Source organism: Manis pentadactyla, chromosome 3, assembly GCF_030020395.1.
Source record: "Manis pentadactyla isolate mManPen7 chromosome 3, mManPen7.hap1, whole genome shotgun sequence".
NCBI lineage: Eukaryota > Metazoa > Chordata > Mammalia > Pholidota > Manidae > Manis > Manis pentadactyla.
The window spans coordinates 34,989,761-35,012,648 of record NC_080021.1 but is presented as its reverse complement, the minus strand read 5'-3'; the positions used below and the strand labels follow the sequence as shown (position 1 = coordinate 35,012,648).

The following is a 22,888-nucleotide window of genomic DNA, read 5'->3' as shown; positions in this document are numbered from 1 at the left end:
TATGGGTCTGGATTGAATGATGCCAGCAAGAATTGGTTTCTCTTTGTATTTCAGTTCTGCCTTCTATTGTGTTGGCTCCAGGCTCAGGTTCAATAGATAGCAAGATGTTGGCTGCTACTCCAGTTGTATAACTTCTCAACTTTAAGGTACAGAAGGAAAGAATACAAGAAACTCCAAGTCTCCCCATCAAGAGACTATAGAATCCCATTGTTACTGGCCACGTGCCTGTCCTTGACACAATCACTGTCTCTAGTACATTCTAACATGTTGATTGGCCTGCAGCCAAACCACATGAGACTTAAGGAAGGTGTGTCCCCAGGGGGAAATTTAAACCCTTGCTAGAAGACAGAGGAATGAATGTTAGGGAAGCTTATAATAAAATCATCTGATATTTATTGAGTTATTTATATGTTTCAGGCACTGCTTTAGTGTTTTGCATGTATTAACTTACCTCATGAGGAAGTGTGGAAACTGACACACAGAGAAGTGAGGTAGTTTGCCTGTTAGACACAGCAAATGACCAATGTCAGTTGAAAAATCCAAATTTCTAGATATAGGTCTTCCTTTTTTTTTTCTCATCCATTAAAGTCATCAGGATGTTTGAGGTTAAATAGCTGGTAGTTCAAAAATTAACCTACATTTTATAGAATGAATATGCTGCATTTTCAAACAGCTAAAACTCATTGGAAATTTTCCATATTCCTTGTCTGGTACACCATCAGGCAGCTTTAAGAGTACATGGAAATGTGACCAGTGGCTAGGGCTTCTATTTGTCAAGAGGTCGGTAACTCAAGGTTGAAGTGAAGATGAGCTGTTTAGCCCACAAGTGCCTGTAGTAGACACCCTCTTTCCATGAACTGTGGCTTCTCCATTCATCCCTCCACAAGAGTCAAGAGTGCAAGATCAGCTAGATCTCAATTTTTTTAACATCTATTGGGGTGGAAAGTGAATGGCATAAGATTCTGGTCTTTCTCCCAGTGTGAACAGGAATAATTAAGTGCGTGAAAGACAAAGTTCCATTATAGTACGTAAAGGTTCAAAATCAAATTTCTGCACAACAGTAATTGCCTGTATGACCGAAGGCCTTCCGTGATCAGTCTCTGATCCCTTTCCAGTTCTACTACTTACCATAAACCCCTTGCCTCCTCTCTGTGCTCTATGTCATTCCCTTTTATGCTATGCTCTTTAGGTTTTCACACCTTCCTCTGTGTCTTGGGTAATGCCGCACCCTCTGCATCTTTCAAAAGTTGTGTCAAGTGTCATCTTCTCAATGAACATTTTCCTGAAATCACTCTCCTTGTGAACAAACAGCTGTGCCTATCTTTGTTCCCCAACTCTACTTAACAGAACATTTAGCACAGTCCCTGTACTTCATTATTGTATTCCTATATTTATGTTTGTCTACTAACAGTGCTTTACAATAACAAAGCACATTGTATTAGATCTTACATTCCTAGCATACTGCCTGACACATAGCAGGTGCTCAATAAATATATGAATAATACATATATGGAATAATATAAAATAAAATATATGAAAAATATAAGAAATATGCAGAAACCATAATAAGGTCTCAATTGGCAACAATTAATTCTGGCTAGGGCTAGGAGGAATGAATTTGGAAATGTTTTTCATTCAGAGATTCTATCTACATTAGAGACCTGTGGACACATGTATTTCTACTATATCAGATAGCCTTCACATCTGAACTCTTGCTTTCAAAATATTGGCTATAACGTGCAGAAAATTTCACCAAAACTTTACTATGCAAATAGAAATTCTACCCTAACAAGTTTATGTAAATGCAACAATGGAAGTGTAGGTCAGTCTGTGTAGGAAGACGTAGAGTATTCTTCCATCATAGCTCAGCAGTTCTTTTCACAGGACTGTGTCAGTGTCTTCCAAGGAAATAGAAGAGGCTATGAGGAAAGTTGAACAGCACAAGTCTAGGGAATCCCATGAATTAAGAGGAACATTGGAGGATAAAGTATACTGTGAGAGGTAAACACATAAAAGGCAAGTTTCATCATGCATATTTCTCCATCTATAATGCAGTCTTTTTTCAACTTGGGAGAAAATTTAAAACAGTAATATGATTATTGGTTTTAGCAAGCATCCCTGTGTTTCTCAAGAATAATATGGTATGCTTGAAAAGCTAGAAAAGTATCTCATGCTGTGGATAGATACCATAATCTTCAAAAACCACATAAATGCTATTGAAGCACTAGATACCTTTGAAGATCTAAAGAAGATGATAGAGTTGGGTCATTTGGTAAAGAAGCTGAGTTTCAACTTCAAGTCTAGAATGATACAGAGCATTTCAGAACTATGTAAGACAGCATCATTTGGAGATCACAGAAGAAGCACCGCCTTGGAAATGAGGTTGCAGCAGTTTTTTCCAGTGAATTACATAAAATTATTGACAAAGGTAGCTAACGAATTTTCATTACTGCCAATTCTGATAAAATTAGGCTTTTAAAAATGAATGTCATCTTATCAGAGGACAAGAAACGAGGCAGGGCATTGAATATCCAAAGATAGGCTGACACAATTTTTAAGTGAAAATGTAAAGGTTATGTTCAACTAAAACCTATATACTTGTATAATTCAACATCTAATAAGGAAATGTTGAGGAGTGAATTGCCTATTATATGGTACTCAAATTGTAAAACTTTGGTTGACAAAGGAGACAGTCAGTCCTTATTCAAGGAGTTATAATTTCTGACAGTTCATTTCTTTGGGCTGTGTGTCTTGACAAGAACATAAAGAGTTGGGGTTGATGCTTGAGGTAATTTTTATTTCATAGATTAAAGAGTTGATAAAGTAGTTGTTGAGTAGGTGCTACTATGAAGAAAGACAGTTTAGATGATAAGCTAAGAAAATGTTGTATTTTCATCTTGGCAAGGGTGAACTATTTTTCCAACCCTAATTCACTTTGCCAGTGGCATGTTACCTCTATGGAGAGGACTGTACCTTCACAGCTTTTGGCTTCACTGAACCTTCTGTGATGCTCTCTGATGTTGAGTGACACATTCTGTTTAGTTCCAAAAGGAGGAAGATCTTCAGTTTTCAGTTTTAATTAAGCATGCAGAATGAAGGTCAAAGGCTCTTACAGAAAAGTCAGTTCTTCTCCAGGCTCATTGAAAGGACTTGTTTAAGAAAAATGAATTGATTTTGATCATGTTGGGTATTTTCAAATAATACCCCAAAAAAGAAAACATTTACCCAGGCAAAGAATAACCTGCACATATTTTTCTTGTAATCTGTATATGTGAAAAATGCCTCACCCCAGGATGCTATATTCCCTGAGAAATAGATACTGCTTACATGTAGGGGCTGACTAATGCTTACCAACAGGGAAGCTCTTGTCCTGTAAGATATCTTCTCTTGGAAGTGGGCTGTTTATTCTTACATCTGTTCTTTGAATATCTCTTATGCAGATGCCTTCATTATCAATCAGAAGAAAAAGCAATAATTTGATGACCATAATAATATAGCAATTCAAATAAAATCAATTTAATACATATTTACTGATTTTTTTTGGTATCATTAATCTACAATTACACGAGGAACATTATGTTTACTAGACTCCCCCCATCACCAAGCCCCGCCCACAAGTCCTATTACAGTCACAGTCCATCAGCATGGTAAGATGCTGTGGAATCACTACTTGTCTTCTCTGTGTTGCACAGCCCTCCCCGTGGTCCCCCCCACATAATACATGCTAATAATAATGCACTCTTTCTTTTTTTTCCTCCTTATCCCTCCCTTTCACGCATCCTTCCCAGTCCCTTTTCCCATTGGTAAATGTTAGTCCATTATTGGGTTCTGTGAGTCTGCTGCTGTTTTGTTCCTTCAGTTTTTTCTTTGTTCTTAGAGTCCACAGATGAGTGTTGGTACTTGTCTTTCTCCACCTGGCTTATTTCACTGAGCATAGTACCCTCTAGCTCTATCCATGTTGTTGCAAATGGTAGGATTTGTTTTCTTATGGCTGAATAATATTCCATCGTGCATATGTACCACATCTTCTTTATCCATTCATCTACTGATGGACACTTAGGTTGCTTCCATTTCCTGGCTATCGTAAATAGTGCTGCGATAAACATAGGGGTGCATATGTCTTTTTCAAACAGGGCTGCTGCATTCTTAGGGTAAATTCCTAGAAGTGGAATTCCTAGGTCAAATGGTATTTCTACTTTGAGCTTTTTGAGGAACCTCCATACTGCTTTCCACAATGGTAGAACTACTTTACATTCCCACCAGCAGTGTAGGAGGGTTCCCCTTTCTCCACAACCTCACCAACATTTGTTGTTGTTTGTCTTTTGGATGGTAGCAATCCTTACTGGTGTGAGGTGATATCTCATTGTGATTTTAATTTGCATTTCTCTAATGACTAGCGATGTGGAGCATCTTTTCATGTGTCTGTTGGCCATCTGAATTTCTTCTTTGGAGAACTGTCTGTTCAGCACCTCTGCCCACTTTTTAATTGGATTATTTGCCTTTAGTTTGTTGAGGTGTGTGAGCTCTTTATATATTTTTGATGTCAATCCTTTATCGGATCTGTCATTTATGAATATATTCTCCCATACTGTAGGGTACCTTTTTGTTCTATTGGTGGTGTCCTTTGCTGTACAGAAGCTTTCCAGCTTGATATAGTCCCACTTGTTCAGTTTTGCTTTTGTTTCCCTTGCCCAGGGAGATATGTTCATGAAGAGGTACCGCTCATGTTTATGTGCAAAAGATTTTTGCCTATGTTTTTTTCTAAGAGTTTTATGGTTTCATGACTTATATTCAGGTCTTTGATCCATTTCTAATTTACTTTTGTGTGCGGAGTTAGACAGTGATCCAGTTTCATTCTCTTACATGTAGCTGTCCAGTTCTGCCAACACCAGCTGTTGAAGAGGCTGTCATTTCCCCATTGTATGTACATGGTTCCTTTATCGTATATTACTTGACCATATATGTTTGGGTTAATATCTGGACTCGCTATTCTGTTCCACTGGTCTGTGGCTCTGTTCTTGTGCCAGTACCAAATTGTCTTGATTACTGTGGCTTTGTAGTAGAGCTTGAAGTTGGGAAGCAAGATCCCCTCCTCTTTATTATTCCTTCTCAGGATTGCTTTGACTATTTGGGGTCTTTAGTGGTTCCATATGAATTTTAGAACTATTTGTTCCAGTTCGTTGAAGAATGCTGTTGGTATTTTGAGAGGAATTGCATTGAATTTGTATATTGCTTTAGGCAGAATGGCCATTTTGACAATATTAATTCTTCCTATCCATGAGAATGGAATGAATTTCCATTTGTTAGTGTCCTCTTTAATTTCACTTTAGAGTGTCTTGTAATTTTCAGGGTATAGGTCTTTCACTTCCTTGGTTAGGTTTATTCCTAGGTATTTTATTCTTTTTGATGCAATTGTGAATGGAATTGTTTTCCTGATTTCTCTTTCTGCTAGTTCATCGTTAGTGTATAGGAAAGCATAGATTTCTGTGTATTAATTTTGTATCCTGCAACTTTGCTGAATTCAGATATTAGTTCTAGTAGTTTTGGGGTGGAGTCTTTAGGGTTTTTTATGTATAATATCATGTCATCTGCAAATAGTGACAGTTTGACTTCTTATTTACCAATCTGGATGCTTTGTATTTCTTTGTTTTGTCTGATTGCCATGGCTAGGACCTTCAGTACTATGTTGAATAACAGTGGGGAGAGTGGGCATCCCTGTCTTCTTCACGATCATAGAGGCAAAACTTTCAGCTTCTTGCTGTTAAGTATGATGTTGGCTGTGGGTTTGTCATATATGGGCTTTATTATGTTGAGGTACTTGCCCTCTATACCCATTTTGTTGAGAGTTTTTATAATGAATGGATGTTGAATGTTGTCAAATACTTTTTCAGCATCTATGGAGATGATCATGTGGTTTTTGTCCTTTTTTTGTTGATGTGGTGAATGATGCTGATGGATTTTCAAATGTTGTACTACCCTTGTATCACTGAGATGAATCCCACTTGATCATGGTGTATGATCATCTTGACGTATTTTTGAATTTGGTTTGCTAATATTTTATTGAGTATTTTTGCATCTATGTTCATCAGGGATATTGGTCTGTAATTTTCTTTTTTTTTGTGGGGTCTTTGCCTGGTTTTGTATTAGGGTGATGCTGGCTTCATAGAATGAGTTTGGAAGTATTCCATCCTCTTTTATTTTTTGGAAAACATTAAGTAGAATGGGTATTATGTCTTTTCTGTATGTCTGATAAAATTCTGTGTAAACCCATCTGGCCCAGGGGTTTTGCTCTTGGGTAGTTTTTTGATTACCAAATCAATTTTGTTGGTGGTAATTGTTCTGTTTAGATTTTCTGTTTCTTCTTTGGTCAGTCTTAGAAGGTTGTATTTTTCTCAGAAGTCCATTTCTTCTAGGTTTTTCCAGCTTGTTAGCATATAGGTTTTCATGGTATTCTCTAATAATTTTTTGTATTTCTGTGGAGTCCGTTGTCATTTTTCCTTTATCATTTCTGATTCTGTTGATGTGTGTAGATTCTCTTTTTCTCTTAATAAGTCTGGCTAGGGGCTTATCTGCTTTGTTTATTTTCTCAAAGAACCAGCTCTTGGTTTCATTGATTTTTTTTTTTTGTATTGTTTTATTCTTATCAATTTTATTTATTTTTTCTCTGATCTTTATTATGTCCCTCCTTCTGCTGACTTTGGGCCTCAATTCTTCTTCTTTTTACAATTTCAATAATTGTGACTTTAGACTATTCATTATAGATTGTTCTTCCTTCTTTAAATAGGCCTGGATTGGTATATACTTTCCTCTTAGAACTGCCTTCGTTGTGTCCCACAGAAGTTGGGGCTTTGTGCTGTTGTTGTCATTTGTGTCCATATAGTGCTTGATCTCTATTTTAATTTGGTCATTGATCCACTGATTATTTAGGAGCATGTTGTTAAGCCTCCATGTGTTTGTGAGCCTTTTTGTTTTCTTTGTACAATTTATTTCTAGTTTTGTACCTTTGTGGTCTGAAAAGTTAGTTGGTAAAATTGCAGTCTTTTTGAATTTATTGATGCTCTTTTTGTGGCCTAGTCTGTGGTGTATTCTGGAAAATGTTCCATGTGCACTGAGAAGAATGTGTATCCTGCTGCTTTTGGGTGTAGAGTTTTGTAGATATCTATTAGGTCCATTTGTTCTAGTGTCTTGTTCAATGCCTCTGTGTCTTTACTTATTTTCTGTCTGGTTTGGAGTAAGTGGTGTGTTGAATTCTCCTACAATGAATGCATTGCATTCTGTTTCCTCCTTTAATTCTGTTAGTATTTGTTTCACATATGTTGGTGCTTCTGTATTGGGTGCATATATATTTTTAATGGTTATATCCTCTTGTTGGACTGACCCCTTTGTCATTATGTAATGTCTTTCTTTATCTCTTGTTACTTTCTTTGTTTTGAAGTCTATGTTGTCTTATACTAGTACTGCAACATCTGCTTTTTTCTCCCTATGGTTTGCATGAAATACCTTTTTCCATCCCTTGACTTTTAGTCTGTGTATGTCTTTGGATTTGAAATGGGTCTCTTGTAAGCAGCATATAGATGGGACTTGCTTTTTTATCCATTCTATTCCTCTGTGTCTTTTGATTGGTGCATTCAGTCCATTTACATTTAGGGTGATTATCAATAGATATGTACTTACTGCCATTGCAGGCTTTAGATTCGTGGTTACCAAAGGTTCAAGGGCAGCTTCTTTACTATCTAATTCTCTAACTTAACTCACCTATTAAGCTATTATAAACACAGTGTGATGATTCTTTATTTCTCTCCCTTCTTATTCCTCCTCCTCCATTCTTTTTATGTTAGGTGTTTTATTCTGTACTCTTTTGTGTTTCCTTTGACTGTTTTTGTGTATAGTTGATTTTATTTTTTGCCTTTAGTTAGTATTTGGTTGGTCTGCTTTCTTTGCTGTGATTTTATTTTCTCTGGTGACATCTATTTAGTCTCAGGAGTGCTTCCATCTAGGGCAGTCCCTTTAAAATGTCCTGTAGAGGTATTTTGTGGGAGGCAAATTCCCTCAACTTTTGCTTGTCTGGGAATTGTTTCATCCCTCCTTCATATTAAATGATAATCATGCTACATACAGTATTCTTGGTTCAAGGGCCTTCTGTTTCTTTGCATTCAATATATCATGCCATTCTCTTCTGGCCTGTAAGGTTTCTGTTGAGAAGTCTGTTGATTGCCTGATGGGTTTTCCTTTGTAGGTGACCTTTTTTTGCCCTCTGGCTGCCTTTAATACTCTGTCCTTGTCCTTCATCTTTGCCATTTTAATTATCATGTATCTTGTTGTCCTCCTTGGGTCTTTTCTGTTGGGAGATCTGTGGGCTTCCATGGTCTGAGAGACTATTTCCTTCCTCAGTTTGGGGAAAATTTCAGCAATTATTTCTTCAGAGACACTTTCTATCCCTTTTTCTCTCTCTTCTTCTTGTGTTACCCCTGTAATGCAAATATTGTCCGTTTGGCTTGGTCACACAGTTCTCTTAATATTCTTTCATTCCTGGAGATCCTTTTATCTCTCTCTGCCTCAGCTTCTCTGTGTTACCGTTCTCTCATCTCTATTCCATTAATGGCCTCTTGCACCTCATCCAGTCTGTTCTTCAGTCCTTCCAGAGATTGTTTTATTTCTTTATTCTCCCTCCTTACTTGATCCTTTAGCTCTTGCATATGTCTCTGCATGTCCATCAGCATGGTTATGACCTTTATTTTGAATTCTTTTTCAGTAAGATTGATTAAATCTATCTCCCCAGGCTCCCTCTCATGAGTTTTCTGGGTAATTCTGGCCTGGATCTAATTCTTCTGCCTTTTCATGGTGACAGAGGTGGTCGTAGGCAGTTGGCACGTGTTTCAGCTGGGACATCAATGCCCTTTCTGCGCCTTGCCCTTCTCCACTCTCTGTGCTGGTTATCCACACACTGGGAGCAGCTTCTGGTTATATTTCCTCAGCCTCTGCGGGTGGGGCAGGCTTTGGGGCAGCCCACTGCCCCGCGGGGAGAGGCAGGCACGCCGGGTATGCTCTCCTTTGAGGACTGCAACCCTTTTCCCCCTGTCCCAGCTTCCTCTGTCTGTGCTGGTCTGCTGCATGCCGGCAGGGCCTCTGAGTCTGGCCTGGGCAGCTGTGGATGAGACTCTGGGCATCCGCTGTGGGCACAGCTGCTCTCAGGCTGCTCCCCTGCTAGACAGGAGGCTGCTTATCATCGTGAGGTGCTTCAGAGCTGCGTTGCCTCCCAGGAGTCTGGGGTGCCTGAAATTCTGGTTCCCAGCTGCTGGGCTGAGTGTGCTAGCATGGTTCTGTCCAGCTGTGGAGTCCCTGTCCCTTTAAGACTTTCAGAAAGCACTCACTTTTCTTTTGTCCTGGGGGCAGCATCAGTGGGGACCCCCTCACTGGTTTTACTGTTCTGTTTCCCCAATATCCAGCACACCATGCACTGTGTGTCTGCGCTCCCAGTGTGAATGACTAGGGCTGGTTATTCAGCAGTCCTGTATTCCCACTCCCTCCCTGCTTCGACTGCTCTCCTCCTGCCGGTGGGCTGTGGTCGGGGGTGCGCTCGGGTCCCACCGGGCCGCGGCTTGTATCTTATCCCCTTCGTGAGGCACTGAGTTCTTGCAGATGTGGATGTAGCCTGACCATTGTACTGTATCTTCTGGCCTCTCTTTTAGGAATAGTTGTATTTGTTGTATTTTCAAAAATATATATGGTTTTGAGAGGAGATTTCTTCTGCCCTACTCATGCTGCCATCTTGGCTCCTCCCTGCTATTTACTGATTTTTTAATTCTAGATAATAAACTATGCTAGGTGGTACAAGGATGAAGAAAAAAAAGATGCAATTATTGCTCTTGGGGAACTAGTAGGACCTAGATAAGTTAATAAAAAACTATTGAATTTCTTTTACTTTTGTAGGTTTTCTATAATATCTACAATTAAATATATTTTAAATAAATATTACTATGTTCTCTTTCAGGTGATTATCTGACCTTTGTATAACAGAAAGTTGTTCTCTTATTCCTACGGCCAGAAACTTCAAATTCTATGTTTCTTCACTAAGTAACTATTTCTTAAGTAGTTAAATAATATCGTAACATATTATTAACATACTGTAACTCCAGGGAGAAAATCCTGGGGCAAAATATCTTTGAAACTAAAATCAGTCAAAGGGAGAAATAAAGTGGGAGAAACCCATTTATTTCTTATAACCAGTTGTCCATGTCTTTCGTGATCTGGCTGCAGAAGAAGAGGCCCCACCCACCCTCTCTGGTCCAGATAAGCCCCTCACTCACCCTTGTAATTACCTATTGATGTGTAGATGGACTACTTCTCTCTACCCCTTAGAAACACCTATTGGCGTGGAGATGCACTAAGGCCAGGTGAGAGATGCTGGAAGTATTGCAATTTTACCCACATATAATGCTCCCTTTTAACTGGTAAACCATTAATGGTGAAATATGACAAATATTGCAGTAGAAATATATCCATATATCATGAGAAGGGCACAAATATGGAGGGAACATAGTTCTACCAAGTTTTAAGTTGTAGGGCTACTGACTTTGGAGATAGACTTTGCAGGACAAACAGATTTTTAGGACAAGGAGGGGCGAGACATTGCTTGAGTGGGAATATAATGATCATTCTGATGAGGACCAACCAGGTGACCCAGGCTGAATAACAAGGTGAAGGGCCTTTAAGCAATGTCTGGAAAGTACTCAGGAAAGAAACAGTAACAACTATATAATTACACTCCTAATCTGCATTGTGTTCACAGGCAGGTTTTCCCCACTAATCTCAAATTAATTTTGAATGTTAAAATGCTTCTGATTTGAGACTAAGGAAAGATTCATTGTGTGCCTAAGATTTTTTTCAGTTGATACATTTATTTAGAAAAACAACAACAATCTGCTTCTTTGTTTCTTTCTGCTTTTAATTAAACTGAGTTTTGGCAAACCTTTCTATTGGGTGATTCATATGGAATTGAACCTGTAGTGACTTACCTAAATTTATTGTGAATTCTAAAAGCAACTTGCCTAAAGTAGGCAAGTTTAGACATATTATACTTAAAAGGCTCATATATTTAGTGCTACCTTGAGCACAGTAATGCACACCTGAAAAACTTGGGTTTTAAACTGAGAATTCGACTGATTTTTTTTTTATTAGTTCCATTGTACAGAGTACTGCTAGGCATTTGGTAAAGGGTAAAACAAATTATTGAACAGCAATAATTCAACATGAGTGCAGACAAGCCAGAAAATATAGGATAGACCATAGGGAAGTACTGTAAGTCTAATATTTAGGTGGAACAGACTATTCGAGGTTTTCTATACAAGGAATTTGCATATGTAAGTGCTTTGTCGTGTTGTGAAATTAACTTGAATATAGATTGAGGGTCACAAACAAGTTTGAAGGCCAGTACAAAAGTTTCCAGCCAGTGATTTGCAAACTGTACCAGAGAACACCAGTGCTCAGACAGTAGGATTGTTAATTTTGCAAACAATGACATGCTGCCCTCAAAACACCAAGAATTTTGAACTGTTCAAAGAACCTTTTGTATCTCCTTTTTAAATTAGAAAGTTAGTCTACTCTTTAGGATTTTAAAATATGCTTTAATTACTTAGAAGGTAAAAGGGCTTGAACATGTGTGGTGGTAGTAGGAACAAAAAGGAGACAATTTCGAGATATTATTAGACAGTGAAAAAAAAACAAGATCTGCCAATGTTCAATACATAATTAGGAAAACTATTGTGGAAGTCAGGGAAAAAGATCAGACAAATAGAAATTTCTGAATTATCTACTGGGGAAGAACTTACATATTAGATAGAACTTTAAAGAATATTAATATAAAGGAAATGGAACAATAATAATGTATCAGTGAAGAACAGAGTTTTGGGGTAGCCTGGATGTTTCGCATCCTGGAAGTCAAAGAAGCAGCATTCAGGAGTGGAGAGAAGTTGTGGAGTCTGACAGGGACTATTGGAATGAGTGGTTAAATACTGGCTGGTTGACTGATTATGAGACTATTGGAGTAGAAAACAAAAGGCAAAGCAGGTGATGAAAAAGGGAAGACAATGGATGTAGAGTAATATTTTGCAGATTTTGTCATCAAGGGAAGAAATAAAACAGAGGAGTAGTTTGAAGTCATAACTGAGGTAGGGAAATATCATATAGCATCAGGGACACAGAGGAGCAAGAGGCAGAGATGAAAGACGTAGGCAGCAGAGCTTATGATTACGTTACGGGTCAAGAGAACATGAGATCAAAGCACAAAAGCACAGATGGAAGAGATTTTTTGTAGTTCATGTAGGAATGAAATGCATTTTTCTAAGGAAATTATAAAAGTATCTGTGATAGTCAATTATTTTGAAGAACATAATCCCACACTGTTGTAAGGAGATATTTGTTTCATGTGATAATTTAAGAATTACTCTAAGGTTCATAACCCTTTATTTCTCTGACTGTGGTAAATACTTCCTATAATTTGAACATAGTGGATATTTCTGAAGTGGGTACTTAGGATGATCTTAAATATAACCACTTCTCTGTGATAAATGCTTTTAGACCAATTACTGACATACCCAACTGAATACTAACACCTCCCATGAAATGGCTTTAATACGAATAAAATGACAGCTGCGCTGTGGTGAAAGGACACATAAAGCTTTGCATTAGCTCGTCTCCAAGGTTACCATCTGTGCTGATTTGGTTTCAACATGTGGGATTTCTGAACCTTCTGCAAAGACTATATTATCAGGCGAGGTATCAATAGAATATAAAGACAACTTGGAAAGGCCTTGTGCTATTTGGTCTAAGTCTGTTCGTTCCTTAATCACTCAACTATTCCAGAGAGACAGAGGCCTGTATCCTGTTAGAAATTTTGTGTTATGATTGTTGAATTAACTGGAACATCAGGATTGTTTCACACTAGTTTGCAAATCCAAGCAAAAAGATGTTAGTTTGCATATTTTACTGCTAAACCATATTCTGGATAAAATTGAAAAGCAAAACAGATTTGAGAAATGGGGTGATTTCTATTGAAAGTTTCCGACTTTGATCAATATATAAGTTCTAACCAAATACAAATTAGTTTCAAATGTAATGACATTAAAGAAGACTGGAAATTATTAATACGACCAAGAATTAAAGGAATGATATTTTTATAGTTTAAAAGAAAATGAGACACTGCTTTTAGTTCAGCAATTTGTAGAATCTTACATTTCTTGATTTCCAACATTTATTGTTTTTCCACAAAAATTTATTCAATATCTTCTCTACCCCCAGGCACTGTACTACGCCTTCTATAACTAGGCGATTTACTAGGTTATATTGACATTTGCTCTCTATCCTCATAGAAATAACAATCTACAGGGAAATACAGACTAGCATCAAGAATTTAACCACTATTTCTAGAAGTCATCATAGAGTAAGAGCAAAGTGTGATGAGAGAACACGGAACTGCACCTAATGAGGATTAGGAAAGTTTGGAAGAAATGTTATCTACACTGAGGTGTAATGAGTTTGAAATTAGTCCAGCAGAGGGAGAAGGGAAAAGGATGCATGTGATACGCATTGGGACTAGCATGCAAGTGGCCTAGAAGCTAAAGAGCTGCAGGTGTATTCAGGAAAATGGAAATTCATTGGCTGAAATACAGTGTGTGAGGGGAGGAGAAGGGTGGTGCAGGCCCCAGTGAGAGGAGGGTGGAGAGGAAGCAGGTGTCAAATCCCCTTGAATCTTGTAAACTATCTCAAATAATGGGGAAAATAGAGCAATTAAAGAGTATGGGGCAGACATTTATTGTCATCAATGTCTCCTCCTCTTTGTTCTTCCTTATCATTATCATCTCATTTTTTTTAACTCTTACTATATGCCAAGCAATATTAAGTCTTTTTAAGCAGTATTTTTTAATAGACATTGTGATCTTATAAGTACCATTGACATTCCTATTTTAAAATTAAACAAGGGAATGTACTTAATTTTTCTGAGATCATTAGTTGCCAAGAAACATTGCTGGAAATCACATCCAGGCTTGTTGACTGTCATCGTCTCTGCCACTGTGTTCTGCTGTCCTAATGTAGAACAGCTGCATTCCTCAAAGACCCCTCAGCCCATAGAGTGATGCAGAGCAAGGTTTGGGTGGGAGCTAAACTAGAAAGGGAGGCTGGGTATAAGGTCACTGTTATTATTCAGGCATCAGAAGACAGTGGACAGAATTATTGGGAATGGAGAAAAGTGAGCATATTCCAAAGATATCTCAGAGGCAGAATCAAACAGACATAGTGACTAGTTAATGTGTGGAACAGTATTTCTGGCTTAGACAATGCATATGCTCCAGGAAATGTATTTGTAAAATCCAGGAGGTTAATGGTACTCTAAGCAGTAAGGTCAGAATGATTAAGCTTATATATTGGTGGCAGGAGTATAAATTGGTATAACTTATATGAAAGGCAACTTACTGGTATCTTTCAGAATTAAAAAATGTGCATCTGTTTGACCCAGGAATATTATTCCGGGAATTTATCTGCAAATATACATCTGCATTGTATCATATATACAAAGATACACACTACAGTATTTTGAATAATTGCAGGATGTCAGATGCAAACCATACTCCAGTATGAGAAGAGTTAATAAATTAGAGCAAATCTACTCAATGAAATGCTTTAAATCTTAAAAGGTAATGAGGCATCTCTGTATGTGTATCAATAGGGAAATACTGTATGTAAACTTATGATTATGTATGTATGGGAAACGGTGCAGAAGAAAGCATGTATAATAGGCTATCATTTTGTGAAAACTAAGTAGATAGATACATAGATAGACAGATAGATAGATAGATTTGAGACAACTGAAGATAGATAGATAGGTAGGTGGACATAGAGTTTGATATGGATAGCAATCCATAGAATATCTTTTTAAGGGTAAAGATACTGTTAATAATATTAGTTGCTTCTTTGATGGGGAACTGACTGGAGAGCTGTGGACAGGACAGAAAATGGAGAGAGATTTATCCTTCATATCCTTTTGACTTTGCTGTGTATGAATAAGTTTATTTTAAAAGCTAGCAACAAGATAATATAAATAATAAAAATTCAAGGTGGAACTACCATCTGTTTTTAAACTTATTCTCTTTCCTTGTTTAAGGATTTATCTATAAATGTAATGAAGGTCTCACAAGGAAATTAGTGTCTTTTCCCAGTGATTGACTGATAGTCTCCCAAAGTTCTTGAGGTCCTGAAATTCCTAATATAAATATAAGAATATAATAAGAAAAAAGTCAATGTTTGAAGGGTATTTTTCAGTCATTCAAGTCATATTGCTGCTGAAGTATTGCATTTTGTCCACAAGTTTATTAATTAATACTTATCTGGTACTTATCTTGATATTTATTTGGGTGCTCAGGAGTTTAATCAATAAAAGATAACTCCTGACCGTTGCAAATTTATGGTTTATTTTAACAAGTAAAACTAATATGCATGAAAAATTAAGTACACACTTTTATGCTCAATATATTTTAATTGTTAAACTGGATGTAGGTTAGTTCAGAGAGAGAGGAGATTAGAGAAGCCTGACATTGTAAGGCAAGAGTTTACAGGATCTGTGGGGCTTTTGCTGATCTTGGAAGTATTTGGATACGTGCAATTAGAGGGCAAAGAAAAACCCACAGAGATGAATCACTTCGTAGTACACTCAGGCCTTAGAAATGAACACTGTAAGCAAGCAAGCTCAACTGGAGTAGAGAATCTAGGTTGGGGAATATTGGTATGGGAACCAGAAAGCAAGGAAGAGGCTTTTAATTTGATGTGATAAAAAGGGAAGATACACCATAAATCTCAAAATATTCTAATACTTCCTTGATAATTCATTTTGCTAACAATCATTTATGAATCTTTAGCATAAAATATTCTTTGTGTACCTAATGTATGTTATTTTTCTCTTTATGCCCATTATCTTTTAAATTGCCCTTCTAAGTGAAAGTAGAGAATATGTATACCTCATCATCTCAACACTGCATCATTTAAACAACATCCAATGGACCACGTGTCTCACTTAGTTTGAACTTATCCTAGAATGTTTGGTATCACCTTTGGGCCCCAAACTGTCTTTTCTTCAGGCCAGGCAATCTGATTCACTGAGGTATACTCAATAGTGCTTGTTATCAGAATCTTTAATCATTTTCATTCTCCTTCCAAGTAACTTTTGTTTAATGAAGAACAGTTGATATACAGTATTATATTAGTTTCAAGTGTACAACACAGTGGTTAAACAGTTACCTACATTATTAAATCCTCACTTTAACTAGTACAGTTACTATCTGTTCAACATAGGAAGATGTTACCAGAATCATTGGCTATATTCTCCACACTGTACTACCATCCCTGTGACCAACTTATATTATGATTGAGAATTTTTGTGCCCCTTATCCCCCTCACCCTTCCTCCCCACCCACCCCAAACCCTCCCCCATCATAGCCACCAGTCATTTCTCAGTGTCTATGAGTCTAGTGCTATTCTGTTTACTTTTGTTTTGTTTTGTTTTTATATATTCACAAGTTTGTTTGTATATGTTTCACAAGTAAGTGAAATCATAAGGTATTTTTCTTTCTTTGCCTGGCTTATTTCACTGAGCATAATGCCCTCTAGGTTAGTCCATGTTGTGCAAATGACAGGGTTTTTCCTTTTCTGTGGCTGAATAATATTCCAGTGTATATATGTACCACATCTTCTTTATCCATTCATTTATTGATAGACACTTTGGTTGCTTCCATAGCTTGGTTACTTTAAATAATGCAACAATAAACATAGGGGTGCACATATCTTTTCAAATCAGAGATTGTGTTTTCTTTGGGTAAATTCCCAGAAGTGGAATTAATGGGGTCTTATGGTGTTCCTATTTTTAGTTTTTTGAGGAACCTCCATACTATTTTCTACAGTGGCTATACCAATTTACATTCCCACCAACTGTGTAGGAGGGTTCCCTTTTCTCCACATCCTCACAAAGACTTGTTATTTCTTATGTTTCTTCCAAGTAATTTTTTTATAGGTTTACTGTCTGAAGTATGGAATATATAAAAACACATTTATTATATGTCAGGTTATTCAAACTGATATTCATGGAATTTTAACATTTTAAAGACACAATGGAATTAGGTTATGAATATTATCTCTTTGCTTAAATAAGAGTCACTTTACAGAAATTCTTTTGTTATATAACTAAATTTCAAGTAATTACAACTAAGTGAACATATTAGAATATAGTATTCCTTTCAGCTGAATTTGAAGACTAGAATCTTATTCACGAGTAAATGATTGAAAGAATTATTTTGTTAAAGTGTAATCCCAATAATCCATTGATTGTATACAAGGAGTATTTACATGTGTTTTGGACTATTTACATTTTTAATTGAATATGTCAAATGAGGGGTTTTGCACTAAATTCACCTACTGTTTTCCTTAACATTGTGCTAAAGGAATCACCTAAAGAGAACAGTTGTTCTTATGCTTATAATTTATAATCCTGGCTGGGCATTCAGGCAAAATCAAATCACTCCATGTATTTTGAAATTTCCCCTAGCATCAAGATATACTTTCTTTCTCTTGTAACAAAGAGGCAGATGGTGGCTCTTAGTAATGTTAGAATTTTGGCTGAAAGCTATGAATTCATACTTAAGTGTGGAGACTGATGCTGGGATTTGTGTAAAGAGTGTGAATCATCAAAATGAACAGAAAATTTAAACTCTCATGAAGATCCTAATGATGTTTTCTCTGGAAAGTTTGCATTGATAAGCAATGAATCATTTAAATGTCATTTAACGGAATAACAAGCCCACTACCAAGACCTTTCAAAAACATCGCATCATAAAATTATAAACATAACAGGCCTTTTTGTGTTATTCAACTCAGAAAACTTTATTGAGTGCCTCATGGGTACATGTCCTTAAAGAAATGAATCAGATAGTTTTAAGAAGCAAATAAAATAAGAGATTATATATATAATACCAAAATGAAAGAAACATTATAGTAATCATTATGAATGGTCGCAGTGAAATTTTGGGTATTAAATGTTTTGTTCTTATAGATATCTAGGCTTAACATCAGAGAAAATGTAGTTCTCATATTAATTTTATTTTACAAATTCCACATTTAATATAAGCATATCAAAATCCAAGCTGGTAGTTACTGCAGGTAAAGAACATTGAGAAACGATTGAACTTTTTAACAATATTGTCAGCATATTAAGAAATTTTCCTGAAGTTTAAGAACTAAAAACAATACTCTCTAAAAGAAAAATTGAACAGGACAGAGTTCAATAGACAAGGAAAACAATTCAAAACTTGCAATAGGGAAAGAGACTGACTACAACTCTTCTGAAGCAAAAGGCAGGACAGTTTTTAAGTGCTCAGGTGAGCTGTAGGGAGGTATTAGAGGATTGGGGTGAGGTGAGGTTGGTCAATGTGATTGGGCCATCTGTGTTTGCTAATTGATTCTTATAGAAATTATACTCCTCTCCTCCCACAGAGACTAGGGGGTAGGTGTATCACCTTTGATGGGTACATTTCACATGGCCCCCCGATCCTTAAGAAAGGCATTCTGGATTGTAAAACTGGAAAGAGAACTGATAGGATATTTATGTCTCAAAGGGGCAGAGAAAAAATTTACAATTACAGTTTTCTAAAGTAAATGCTCCTAGAAAAGGGGAACCAGGGGTCTAGAGTCAGGAAGAAGCCCATCTAAAGTTTAGTTCAGCTGAGGAGAACAATAAGAGGATATCTTGATCATCTCTTCACTTACATTAAGTTGTACCATATACACAGACAATTTTTGACCATTTTTGACCTGTAAAAATATAGTTTCTTATGGCTCAATCTAAGATCCTGGAATCATTTCTTTACATGTTATTTCTACATTCTGCAAAAGCAAACAAATCTGGAACTGTGGTCTTTAATTTACCCATACTTACTCTAAAAGGACTTAGGGGAAGTTTTATGTGTATTTATAAAAATAAAGTATGTATATATGTGCATATGTTTGTCTATGTGTGTGTTTATCAAAAACAGGTTAAAAATAAAAGTTGGCAAAAAAGGGAAACAAAGGTTATAAAAAAGCAGATCCCGAGGCCTTGAATAGTTCTTAAAGATATGTCACAAATTTGTTTCACAGCTTCCCATCAGTTACAGCAAGGAAAGAAGCACAGTAAGTTGCAACAGTATCCCCTTAGGAAAATAGTTTTCTTGGTGTTGAGACCTGGCACATTTTTCTTTTGAGTGCTCATAAGGGCAACACTTTTGTGTTGGTGAATATTTTACTAAAATAATAGCTGATTCCATAGGCCTGTGTTTCTTACTTATTACTTTCCTTAGTGATGTCCTTCAATGTAAACTCTTGGCAAAACCCCAAAGTATAATTCAGTAACAGTAATTTGGTTAAATATTAAAATAATGTCATCCAGATACACAGCTCTCTAAAGATAGAATTAAGAATTAATATTATCAAGACAAATTGCCTCAGACAATGTTACATACATTTTATTTTTGTAACCAAACCCTTAATAAGATCCAGGATATAGATTTTGAGAGTTTAAAATGATCTGTTTTGGGAGCAGAATCCGTAGTTGCCATGTTCTTGATAGATGTAAGTCCATATGCTTTAACAATTAACCAAGGGCAGGATGGGTTCAAAAGCCTCCTTTGGCATGTAAGGAGACTGTTTGGTATTTGGTCCTTATAGCTGCTTATTCCTCTGGCAGATAATGTCTATTAAAATTAGAATCCATTAGAATTATGGTTCTTTCTCTATTCCCTTATAGCTGCTAATATGCCTTTGTGCATACACAGCAATTTTCAGAGTGCATTTCATTTTGTTTTATTTTTTTATATGATGTCATTCATGTTAGTGATTCTTTATGTGCAAATATTGTATTTCATTAATCTTTGTGCCCTTAGTAATTAGTTAGAGCTTGGTAAATAGGCACAAAAGTGTTTTGCTGACCCTATGAATGATTTGAGAAAATCGAAGAAGCTGGATATTTTAAAATTATGTGTCACATAGGTCAATTACCAACAAACAGTGGACTGATTCCACCTGCCCTTGGCCCCATGTTTGCCATTCTGCAGTAGGTACAGAGGAGGTAAAAGTCACTGAGTCTCAAAATAGGATACGATGCTGGTTTTCTCACAAAACCCAGGTTCACCTCCTTTCTTTCTAATAGGTACACTGGTTTGTAGTTGGGCCTATGTCTGCTCAGAATAAAGGCTGAATTTTCCAGTCTCCCTTAGAACAAGAGCAGGCAAGTAATGAAGCTCTGGCCAATAAAATTTAAGCAGAAATGTCATGTGTGCATTTTAGGAAACATCCTTCTTTCCTTCTTCCTTCTTTCTGCTGATTGGAACATAGACACACTCACTGGAGCTCAGCAGCCACTTGGAATGTGAAGGGGAACCACTTGTTGAGAATGGCAAGAAACAAGCCTTCATCCCTGGTGACCATCAAATTTCCATATCTGCCTTGGGCTTCTTAAGACTCAAGATTGCTTATATGAGAGAAAAATTAACTCTGTCTTTTCTAAGCCACTTTGATTTTGGATTTTTTTGAAACATGCAGCCAAACCTAATAGTAGTAGTTCGGGACATAGCTTTGTTAGAAATCCTTCCCAAATCCCTGCAGCTGTCCTGGAACCCCCTCTTCTGTGCTCCCATATACTCCGTGTAAATCTTTACTAGCACACTTGCTCTACTTTAGTACAGTTCTCCTTCTTCCATTAAACATCCTTTGAGGGTCAGAACAATGTCTTATTCATGTGTCATTCACCTTTATCCCTGAACTATGTAACTTAGAAAGCATTTAAGTGCATATATATGTATGTCCTCAATAAATGTTTGTTTAATTGGACAGTGCTGTGTTAATGACCTGAATTAAACTAACATAGTACCATGGAATTAGCTGTACCCTAAGAAAATTTTGGTTCAAGATCAAAGGATACTGTATATAGTACATGCTCAAAAAAAGTATGTAGAAATGTTTGTTATGTACATACACACTGACTTACCTCCCATGTGTTACTCAATATAAATTCTTATTCACCCTGATGTGGTAGTGAATGATTTTTTCTTACAGCTTTGGACATGACAATTATTTGTGCTAAGGAACTTCTTTTTTTCCTAACATGAGCTGTGGGCTAATCAACGTCTTTGTTCTGATCCTTTTATCAGAAGTATGTAAAACTGATTTAGAGAGAATAACCAGTTCACCATATGGAGAAAAAAGTTGGTGCCTCTGAAAATACATTGTCCTTTTCCTGTATTTTCTAACTAAGGGAATGAGCATTGTATTAACCTTTCAGCTGTTTTTAAAGACAAAGCATTCAGCTTATTATTGGGTTAGTTTAATTTTGTCTTTGGTTTATGTCATATATTTTAAGAAAAACGTCATGCTTTTTTTGTGTTTCTGATACCATGACAAAACTATTGACCTGGGTGAAATAAATCTGTAGAAGTCATATAGACTGGGTACTATAGATATTACTTTATTCCTTTTCTTATAGGTCCTCTCAAACTGTGAATAACTACGTGGTTTGTGCATCATTCTGGCAGCAAAGCTAAAATTCCCTGTGATCTCTGCTTGACCTACTCATTCTGAAATCAAGAGGAGACTGCTTCATAAATTGCTGCAATGTCTGTGTCTAATTTATCCTGGTAAGTGAATTTCTTTCTAACCTAAATGCAAATACATGTATATCATAAAGCTGTATTTTGGAAGAAAGTTGTACTGTCAGAACTGGGGCAGAGAAAGAACTTTAGAAATCTGGTTTCCAGAGATTGTTGTTGTTGTTCTCTGTTAGGGTGAGGAAATCTACCCAGAATTAAAAGTTGGACACTTAGCCCTGTGGTATCTGGGGACTCTGGGAAGGGTTCAAGTCTCCCACTGAATCCAGTGACATCCAGTGCCTTTCTTTCCAGGATACCCTGAGGGACAGAGGAGTAGGAATAAAACACTCTTTCAATGTTTCTAGTTGTCTTTTTGTTCCCTATACAGGACTAACAAGCTGTAAAGGGAGCCGTAAGGGTGGGGTATTTTCTCACTAGTACTTTTCTTCAGGCTTCCTATTTCAACAGATCTACCCAAATTAAACAGAGTAGAACTCAAATATGGGAGAGAACATTCCTTTATGGACTTACATCTCTAAATTGCTGGTGTTTTGAATATCTTTGACTCTAGTTCATGTTTAAAAGCTCTTTGTGATTTAAAAAAAAGTTATAAAGATGTTTTTCTGGCTAATAATTAACAACTTTTGTATAGTAATGAAGAGCAATGCTAGCAGGGATGAATAAGTGAACTGTCTGGATTCAAAGTATTCAGTATGTGAATATAAGAAAACTGGTAATATTTTTCATTTTCTTAAGAGCCCATCTCATCCTTGTCTTCCATTTGTGCTGGCAACAGAGATAGCATCAGATTAAAAACCAGTTTCTACAGCTTTGCTCCATGTATTTATTTTTAGTTAAGTAAACAATTCATTAGGACAAAGGATAGAACTGTTTGTTTAGATGTAGCAGAGTGTTTCTATAGGACCTAATTTTTAATGGATTCCCTAAAATATGTCCTTGGATCCCTACTGGGCACTACAGATCCCAGTTTGAAAAATGAATAACCTAAAGAAACTAAAATATATTCTGTAAAAATAAATGAAAAGCATTTAAACTGTGAGTTATTACTGCAAAATGTTTTCTTTCATATCATTATTAAAATAAAAACATCACTATGATAAAACAAAAGTAAACAATTTCTGTAGAACTTGTGAACCCCTTTGAACCTCTGGGAGATGTAAAGGACACATTTATTTAAAGGAATGATACTCCCAGCAAACATGTGCTGGAGG

The 22,888-nt window shown here is 36.6% G+C and overlaps 1 protein-coding gene across 4 annotated transcripts in view; it reads left to right on the top strand.

Annotated features, from left to right (window-relative positions):
• The window catches only part of OXR1 (oxidation resistance 1), a 494,380-nt gene that overhangs the window by 66,104 nt on the left and 405,388 nt on the right, over nt 1-22,888 (top strand). For all 4 annotated transcript variants that reach the window (XR_008996220.1, XM_036876243.2, XM_036876246.2 and 1 more), the window contains exon 2: nt 21,554-21,704. Coding sequence is in view for 3 of the 4 variants with exons in the window: in XM_036876243.2 (XP_036732138.2) it covers nt 21,682-21,704 (23 nt within the window). In the remaining variant the exon portion in view is untranslated. The remainder of the gene's footprint in view (nt 1-21,553; nt 21,705-22,888) is intronic.